General features: G+C 29.2%; 1 protein-coding gene across 1 annotated transcript; it reads right to left on the bottom strand.

The window, feature by feature from the left end:
* Window positions 1-1,853: 1,853 nt before the first annotated feature.
* Window positions 1,854-4,742, bottom strand: LOC106778437 (glucan endo-1,3-beta-glucosidase). The gene is made up of 3 exons (XM_014666393.2): window positions 4,727-4,742; window positions 4,510-4,620; window positions 1,854-2,981 (listed from the first exon to the last, which is right to left on the bottom strand). Exons 1-3 carry the CDS (start codon window positions 4,740-4,742, stop codon window positions 2,047-2,049), a joined length of 1,062 nt encoding a protein of 353 aa, XP_014521879.1. The 3' UTR covers window positions 1,854-2,046.
* Between the last annotated feature and the right edge of the window lie 5,215 nt (window positions 4,743-9,957).

Genomic DNA, 9,957 nt, shown 5'->3' with positions numbered 1-9,957 from the left:
ATAAAAGCATATGAATAAAGCAACAATTCAATATATGAGAGTTTCAAAGGATTACATCAATTTTCCAACAACAATGGAGGTTTAGTTTACCATAATCATGGTGAAACTAGATGAAAATAATGTAAAGAATGAAAAGATAAACCCTAGATTTGATAGATTGGAGCTACCACATCCAAAATTCGCCTCTGAGGTGTGAATAGAGTATTTCTCCCCCTCTTTCTGTCAAAAGATAGTTGCTCTGGTTCATGCACTTGATCTTACCGCTCAACATTGTCGCTTGAGCGTCCTCTAGAGATTCCATTGAAGAGTCCACCGCCTGGCGGTGAGTGTGATTTCTCACCTCTTGGCGGTGCCCTTTAAGCGCGTGACAGAGAATGCATTGAAGGTCATACTGCCCGGCGGTGGCTTCGATTCTACTTTTCTTCAATTTTCCACCTTCTTTTTCATGCAACACTTCTCTTCCTTCACTTTCTTCATCAAAGTCCTGATAAGTCCTACCAAAACAAGGGAAAACCAAGCATAAAACCAAGAAAGCCCACTTTGACTCTCTTATTCTTTAACTTAAGCAAATTGCATGATTTCCCCGTATGTGTCCATATCGACAAAATCAATGATCATGCAATTGGATGAGTTAAACAATGCAAACATAAAGTATAGAGGAAAAACCCTAACAAATAATGAATGAAAGCATATATATATTCAAGAACAATTCAAATACAAGAGAGTTTAGAGGTTACATCTTCTCCAATAACAAATGAGATTAGTTCTCCATCATCATGGAGAAACTAGGTGTACAATGGAATGTAAGAGATAGAAACCCTAGAAAGAGAAAAGGAGAGTTGTCAAATCTCCAAATCTGCCCCCAAAAGGGTGAAAAACGTGTTTCTGTGCTTAAGCCATCAAAAGATGTCCTCTAAGGGTCACACTGAGCTATTTATAAACTGTGAAAAATTACAGAAAACAAGCCCAAGCCCAAAGTACAACGCTGGGTTCACCGCTCAGCGGTAGGTGCGACACTCAAGTGGGACGCTCAACATTCACCCCAGGCGTTTGACAGTGCTGTTACTGGAGAGGTCGGCGCTCAGTGGTAGGCACAACTCTATCTTCTCCCCTCAGCGTTAGCGCTTAAGCATTTGATAGAATCTGTTCCACGAAACTGGCGCTCAGTGGTAACCTAACGCTCAACAGTAGTTGCGTTTCTTCATTTATACCTTTTTCCATCTTTTCTTGAGTCCAATTCCTTCTCACTTTATTATCCTTCATCCAATTCTTATTCAGTCCTGTCAAAACTATGAAAACCAAGCCTAATATCCATCAGACCACCTTTGACTCTCTTATACCCTAACTAAGACAAAATGCATGGTTTCAAGCTAGTTTCTAGGTCATAAAGAATGTGTTATGAATCAAACAAGTATGAAAATAACAGTTTTTTAACAATTATCACTATGAACAATTTTTTTTATCCCAATTGAAAGTAAGCATTAAATAAGTATAATTCCTTAAACACTTATTCCACAAAATTACATACAAGAACCCCTGTTGACTTTTCATTTCCTTACCTCTTCATTACGTTATTTAAGTCATCAATAAAGTCTCAATATTTAATTTTATTAACGATATTCACACATTACATTCATAAAATGATATTATTATCACTTTAGTAACTGATATCTTTATACCAATAGTCTAAAAAGTAATCGAGATTCATCACCAATTTAAGATTAATAATAATAAAAAAAACTCAAGACACAAAAAAATATATATATATATATATATATATATATATATATATATATATATATATAAAGAAGAGTGTACAAACTGACATCATAAACTCTTCAAATCTTCAAGTATTTTTGATTGAAATAAACCAACATAAATTTGGTTGGTATTTATTTAAGCAAACTAAGTAAATATATTACAAAACAAAAGATGATCTCTGACATTATTAATTTAAGGGTAGAAACACATTTCAGTAGATGGGGGAAGACCCCACACTTATTGAAACTAAAGAAGATTATCTATATAAATCTATCTGAATTTGAACTAATTGAAAGTAAGTTGGTATTTAGGTGATTTATCAGGGGTGAAGAGACCAAAATGCTTCTCAGATTCCTCACCCTGCTTGTTATTTTCATCAAACATTGCAAACAAGTAGGTCTCTATAGACCCACCTGGTCTCTTCGGAGTTCCACTCCCACTCTTTGCATGAGCAATCAAATTGGCATAGTAAGTGGCTGCATTTTCAGCTGAAGCTCCATCTCCACCTGCAGATGGCCACCCACTCTCAGAAACAACAATCTTCACATCACCTGCTCCCGCTTTCTCAAGTGCAGCATATACTGAGTCAAGCATTGCATCAAACAGGTTCTGGTACCCAACACTGTTCTCCCCCTGTTGGGTGAAAAGAGCATATTCAAGAGGAATGTTTTCTTTATCACCAACGTAAGCAAAGTAAGGGTAAATGTTTGCAAGAAGTGGGGCTTCGGTGTTCTTCAAGAACTCAACAATGGGTATTATGTATGACTGTGAATTGAAAACTCCATCATTAGGTGGGTAGGGGTTGGAAATTAGGGTTAAGTCTATTGCTGTGGAGACTTTGATTTGACCTAAATTGACTGATGAAATTGCATTGTGAATGTTGGTCATGGCAGGCAAAATGTACTGAGCCTCGTTGTAATCTGGACGAATTTCGTTTCCTACTGAAATGTACTTGAAATTGACTTCTTGTGCATAGGGTACGACGTTTGTGTTCACCCAGTCCATGGCAGCGTTTTGGTCTGTGAGAGATTGAAGAGATTCCCTTGCCACGTCCATGATCAACTCAATTCCTGAACCTTTTAGAGCTTCCAGTGTGTCTGGTTCTGGAAAATATATACGCATTTTACCTATGCCAATGCTTTCGTATAGATCAACAACTTCTTGCTTTGATGGTAGAGAATCGCCAAGTACTCCATAACAAACTCCTACAGATTCTGCAGCTGCATTGTGTTTAACAAAGTTAAATCATTGGAAGAGGATAAAACCAACCATGGCGTAGTTTTATTGGAATCGGTGTTAATGCTGATTTTATAGTGTTTATAGAAATAATATATATATACTTATATATTTATTGTGTCTATAAAGTTTAATTAAATAGAAAGTTGTGTTGTATATAACTTATAATATTACTATACTTTTATACTTTCTCATATATATGTATGTCTACACGGAGCATATTAATTGATCAATCTCGTATGTCTTATTTTTTTAATCGATAATTTTCTATTTTGAAATGGAATTTGTTCATCTAATTCTTTAAATAATTAATATATATATTTTTATTAATTTTTATACAACAAGATTATATAAAAATTGATAAGAAAATATTTTTTTTTTCAAAATTTTTAAAAAAATTCAACAAAATTTGTGAAATAAAATATAATATAATTTAGTAAAACAAAAAATAGTTTAGTTTAATTTGTATTAACTAATTTTCAATTTAGTTCTTACAATAATTTTTTTTTATTTATAAAATTTTTTAATAGTTCAGTTCTTTAATTTATTTTATCCACTCTAACAATGTGAATATTAAAATAATCATAATTACCTTAAAACAAATAAATAATTTAATCATTTATTACTTACATCATGATATTGTTAAAAGTTTACCAATGAAGGTCTCAATTTTGGCTGTAAATTTAAAAATGTATAGTGAAAAATTTCTATCTTTTATAGATTTTTTTAAAAAATAAAATTATGGGACTTTACAGAATTTACATACAAAGAAAATCTTATTTTTTGTGATCTTTTTAAAACAAACTATAGGAAAATTTTCAAAAGGTATAAAAAATCATGTTAGTGTTACTATTTTTTTTAAATAGAAGTCTACTTTAAAGTAAAAGACTAAATTTAACATTAAAAAAACAAAAAGGCCAACATTGTATATTCTAAAACCAAATAAAAATAATTAAATGAAATTAAAAGAAACAACAAATTTGAACTTCACACAGTTAGAAAAAAATAACAAATTTAAGAAAAAATAATATAATTTTTTTAACTCGATAGTATTTATTTATTTTCGTATACTAAACGATATTGTATATATTGGCATTTGAGTGTGAACCATATAAATAAATAAAAAAAAAATTAACTAATTACATTAAGATAATTACATATTTATTTATTGTAAAAGTTTGGAACCTATATCAAAATATAAGATAAACAGGACTTTTAATTTTATGTTAAAATTAAAAATTAAAAATTAAAAATGTATTTAACTTTCACACACACACACACACACACACACACACATATATATATATATATATATATATATATATATATATATATATATATATATATTAATAAAAAATTCATTACAATGTGAATGAGATACGTTTGGTTGAATTCTTGATAAATAAAATAAAAATAATTAATATTGTGTATTAATACGTGAGTTAAACTTACATTTATATACTCAAGAATATTTATTAAAAGAGTAAAAACATGAAAGAGGAGCATACAGACCTGTAATGGAAGATAATATTCCAAGAAGAAGAAACACCAATATAGCAGACATTTTTGTGTTGGTTCTAAGAAAAGAATGAACTTTTTGTATATTTTTCTCTTTAATAACCTCTATTTATATGCACACCACCATAGTGCTTATTACCAAACAAACAAAATATTTGACTTTAGCCCCTTCAATCACTTATTCACTCTTCAAATTCTGTCAATTATCTACCACTAATTTCGGCCATGGATATTCATTGGAATTTAAACATATTATGAAAACTTTATTTTTCTCCATACAATTGTAAATAATATATTATTAGTCAACAAATATTAATATATTTCATTTTAAAATATGACAAAAAATATACAATTTTATTATAAAAACTTTAATTTTATTTAATTTCTACTAATAGTTAGTATAATTATATTAATATTAAGTTTTTCATCTAATAAACATACATAATAGTTAAAAAGATTAAACACGACTTTAGTTATCATATATTCTCAATTATATTGATTATCAACAAAATTTACAAAAAATTATTATTTTATTTCTTATTATTCTAAAACCAAAATATATAATTATTCTTGTGAACCAGCTATTTATTCTATAATTAATTATGACTCTTTAATAATAATATAATAATAATATTTAAATCAAGTAATAATATTTTAAGAACTAACTGAATATAGCTAATTTCTGCATACTAGTCTTCATGAAGAAATTGGGAAGTCTATTTAATTAAATGACCTAGTATCCCTTGGAATAGGTCAGAACTTAGAATGACACGTTGTATATTCCATTATCACCAATTTTAATATTTACAGATATTAAATTTATTTTGAAATAATTAGTGGCTGCTGGAAAAGGAGTACCATCTTATAGAAAATATTGGACCTATTGTACTTTTAATACTAAACCTACTTGTTTTTTTTTTATACAAAATTATTTTATTTTATTTGTATACTCCAATAGTAATTTTAGTTAGAATTATTCAAAGAGATAAATAATGCATTAACACCTAGTTTTAAAGATAAAAAATAATTAATTACATAATGACTAATTTAATATTAATTTATATAATAAAATTTATTAGTATTCAAACTAATTTTCATTATAAATAAAAAATTATAATTAAATCATAAATTAAAATTTAAATTGGTCTCTAATATAGGTATCAAAATTTTAGTTACAAAAATAATTAGTGTCTAAAATAATTTCTATTTAAAACTCTACAGTTTTTTAAAATTTGTCTTTTTGTTTCTTTTAATTTGGAAAAGGAATATTTTGTCGTGCATTATAAACTATATATAAAATGAAAACAATACCAAATAATATTATCAAATATAAAATTAAGGTAACTTTATAAAATGTGTTGGTGTTCACCTTTATACATGTTTTAGTTGTACCTTCATATTTATACCTATTTATAATATATACGAAATATATTTTTACTCTTGTTTTCTCACAAGTAAAAAGAAAAAAAGAAAAAAGAGAGAGAAGCTTTTACTAACAGAAACGAAATTAAAAAAGATAAAAAATTTAGACTTGTTTGATATATTTTAATTTTGGCTTGACCATTTGAAAAATTTTATTATATGTTTTTGGAAGTCATTTTAGTACATAAAAATATTTTATTTTCAAATATTGTTTTTTTAATAAATTTATGAAGATAAGTGATATGTGTATTTTTTTTTTAACTTTATAATTTACTTAAGATAATGTTTTGGAGTAAAAAAGTGTAAAAAGAAAAAATTAAAATAGGATTGTACAAACTATACCGTCGAGTCCAAATCTTTTATTATTTTCTTACTGTCTTTTAATTTTATATTTGAAATGCATTATTTTGATATATTAAAAAAAGGATTTTAATATTTTAAAATATATTAAAAAATTTAATATATTAAAATTAATATATTTTAAAAATACAGTAGAAAAATATCATAAAAAATCTAGTAGAAAATTTGAATTTAAGTTAAGTTTAGATAATTTTTAAGTAAGAGGTTCTCTTTTCATTATCATTATTATAAACCATAACTAATGGAAAAACATAACGTCGGTTATTTTGGGTTTTTAACGTTAGTTTCGTATCCGACGTCTATTCTAGTGACGTTACTTTGCATCAGTCAGGTAATGACAGACGTGTATATAGACATCGGTTTTGCACATAATCGACGTCCAAATAGAAGTTAGGCGCAATAACAATAGACGTTACCATAGACGTCAGTGATCAACAAAAGAGACGTATGTACGCGCTGGATCGTTTTGTCACTGTTACTTATTGGACGTCGCTTTGTGCATTGGCTGATGTCTGTGGACATCAGGTTTGCCTTAACTGACGTCTACGGGGCAATATTTTTTAATAAAAATTAATTTTTCGAATATAACCACACATGAAATTCAGAAAAATTTCCCAGAACAATTGTTTATAATAAATAATTGTTTGTTTGAGCTATAAATAAATATAATTCAATCCATGATCAATAAAATAAAATTATAAACTTAAACTAAACCTAAGTAATTGAAAACAACAAAAATAAGTCTTGCTCTACTTCCAATTTTGGATAAGATAAGTTGCGCACTCGTGCCTTATCTGCCTTATCATGCCTTCGGTTATAGCAGATGAATTGTTGAAGTTCTGCACAATTAAGAAATATTGATTATGGTTTGATATATGTTCAAAAGAATTAATTGATTTTTTGATGTTTTCAAAGTAAGCCTGATTATTACCTCATTCCACTTATCTGTAATGCTAGCTCGAATGATGGTCTTAATCCAAGACATCACATACTACCTATATTCCCATGAATCAAGCTATTTGTTACACTAAAATGACAAAGTAAATATAGTTAAGAATTAAGATAATTGAATAACAAAGTAAATGAATTAAAACTATAAATGCACCAAACCTTGGGACACAACACTTTATTTAGCTGACCTCGAGATGTACTCATTAATCTATTTACATTAAAACAGAAAGTAATATTAATATAAGTATGAAATCATTAAAAATTAAGGCCGACATGAAATTAAAAGTCATTTTTAGCGAAACACTTACCCTTGAAGCAAGAATTTCAAGTCATCTTTCATCTTCTTTTGCAGCGAACAGAAGAAGACAACTGTATTTTTTTTGGGAATGAGGACTACCAGTTGCCAGTGAGCCCTGTTTGGAACATCATAAATAGTTAGTAAACTAATTAAGTAAACTTTAATTACCTTTTACATAAAACAAGGCATACCCGTCAATGTATGGCACAAGGTATATCACTACAAGAAAAATTGTTGTTACATACGGCCAAAATCCGTATATAACCTCTAAAATCCGTATATAAAATTGTGTTATATACGGATTACATACGGCCAAAAATCTGTATATAATAGGGGCATAGATAAGGTTATATACGAATAATCCGTATATAACTTACATACGGATAATCCGTATATAAGTTACATACGGATAATCCGTATATAAGTTACATACGGATTATCCATATATAAAATCTGTATATAAATTAAATATAGATTATCCGTATATAATTTACATATGGAAAATCCGTATGTAACTTTATAGCTTAAAAAAAATTAAATAATCTCATATTTGGTTTCAATAAAGCAAAGTCTTTGGTTACTATTCCACTAACCCCTGCATTGTTAACCTGCATTGTAATATGCAAACATCTAAAATCACAAGTTGAGATTCCCTTTAAAGTAATCAGAAAATTTATCACTGCTTAATAAGTAGATATGAAAGTAAATATATTGAAAAAAAATCCTGCACTTTTAAGACTTAAAAAATACCTCCTAACAAGGCACTTATGGTCTTCATTATGAACTGTGACTTTAAAAAGATTGTCCCAAATTTCATACGTCACTGTAGTGTTGGATACAAAAATTGCATAATACTTAATATCAACAAATGTGGGCATATACAGTAAACATTCACTAAAAAGTAAATGACTAAAAGTTCTATAAGATTGTCCCACCTTGATTACAAGTTCCTCAAAGAAGCTTTTAGACATATCCCAACGATCTTTGTTACGTTCAACAGCCTTGAAACATTCATCGTTTTCAAATATAGACACAACCTTGTTGAGTGAGGTCCAAAAGAATTAATAGCAAAGAATAATAATTATCATAAAGTATATCAACTTATGCAATGTCTAAAAGAAAAAATCAACTTAAATATCATTAAAAAACAAACCTTAATCTAGTGGATGAAGTCAAGTTCGTCGATTCCTGGAACATAATATAATATATTAGTAAAAGAGAGGTAAAAAGGAAGCCACACATAATAAACTAAGACATAATGAGATTTTTATAACTAAGAAAATATTGTTCAATTCAAGCCCCTCTTCTAAGATCATGTTTTAATGATAATAAACTAAAAAAAAAATCTTAGTATTTTGAACTTGTATTAATGATTTAAAATGTGATTTAGGAGAAATCAATTAAAAACCCAAAATTTCAAAACAGTGCATACTATATATAATTTCTTTACAGCAACAAAAACAAAAACAATTTCTTGTAAAAGGAACTAACTACCAAGTCATGAATAGGAGTATAAGATATAATCAATTTGTAGCTAAGAGAAACATATAAAGAAAAAGTACTTTGGAACTACTGTAAGTAGGATAAAGACTTGGGAACTACTGTAAGCTAGGACATAAATACTCATAATCTATTTCATCATCGTCCAAGACCTCAAAAACTGGCACATATGCTCTTCCAATTAATGTTGCCCCAATAGGATTATCATCTTTCGCAATGAATATAATATCTGAAGCCACATGGGCACAATAAATGTGAAAAGACTCATACCATTTGGGATTAGTATGTTCATTTTCTAAAATTCTAGTCCTTCCTACTCTTGCCTTCTCCAGATCAATGGCTGCATAGAGTTTAGTAACTCCCTTTCCAATACCTACAACCTCCTCAATGTTTTGCTTGAGTTGTAACAGAATAAACATTAAATGAGTGAATGACAGTGATAATGACATATTTTGCTATGATTTCAGAGTGAATTGAGAGAAAATGTCAACTCTTTCTTAGCTTTATACCTTCCTTATGCCTCAATTTGTTAAGTTTCTAAGTAGCTACATCTTTAGTTGAATTCTTTTAAATTACTTCATTAATCCCCACTTTTTGGTTGTTAGATCATGTACATGAAGCTTGTTGGCCAAACCGACGAATGAAAGAACCACAGAAGAAAGAATGAACGTAAAAGTGGAAATATTGAGCAAAGACTGTTGCTGCCGCTGGGGTGCAGCTGGGGTGCAGCTGAGCCCCATTCTCCTCTGGAAGGCTGAAGTTGGGGTGCAGCTGGGGTGCAGCTGAGCGCCCTGCTCTCTGGAAGGCTGAAGCTGGGGTGCAGCTGGGGTGCAGCTGAGCGCCCAACTTTCTGGAAGGCTGCAGCTGGGCTGCAGCTGGGGTGCAGCTGAGCGGTGGCAATGCTGATGTGG

The sequence above is a fragment of the Vigna radiata genome, unplaced genomic scaffold, assembly GCF_000741045.1.
Source record: "Vigna radiata var. radiata cultivar VC1973A unplaced genomic scaffold, Vradiata_ver6 scaffold_330, whole genome shotgun sequence".
Taxonomy (NCBI): domain Eukaryota; kingdom Viridiplantae; phylum Streptophyta; class Magnoliopsida; order Fabales; family Fabaceae; genus Vigna; species Vigna radiata.
This window is presented reverse-complemented; position numbering and strand designations above follow the sequence as displayed.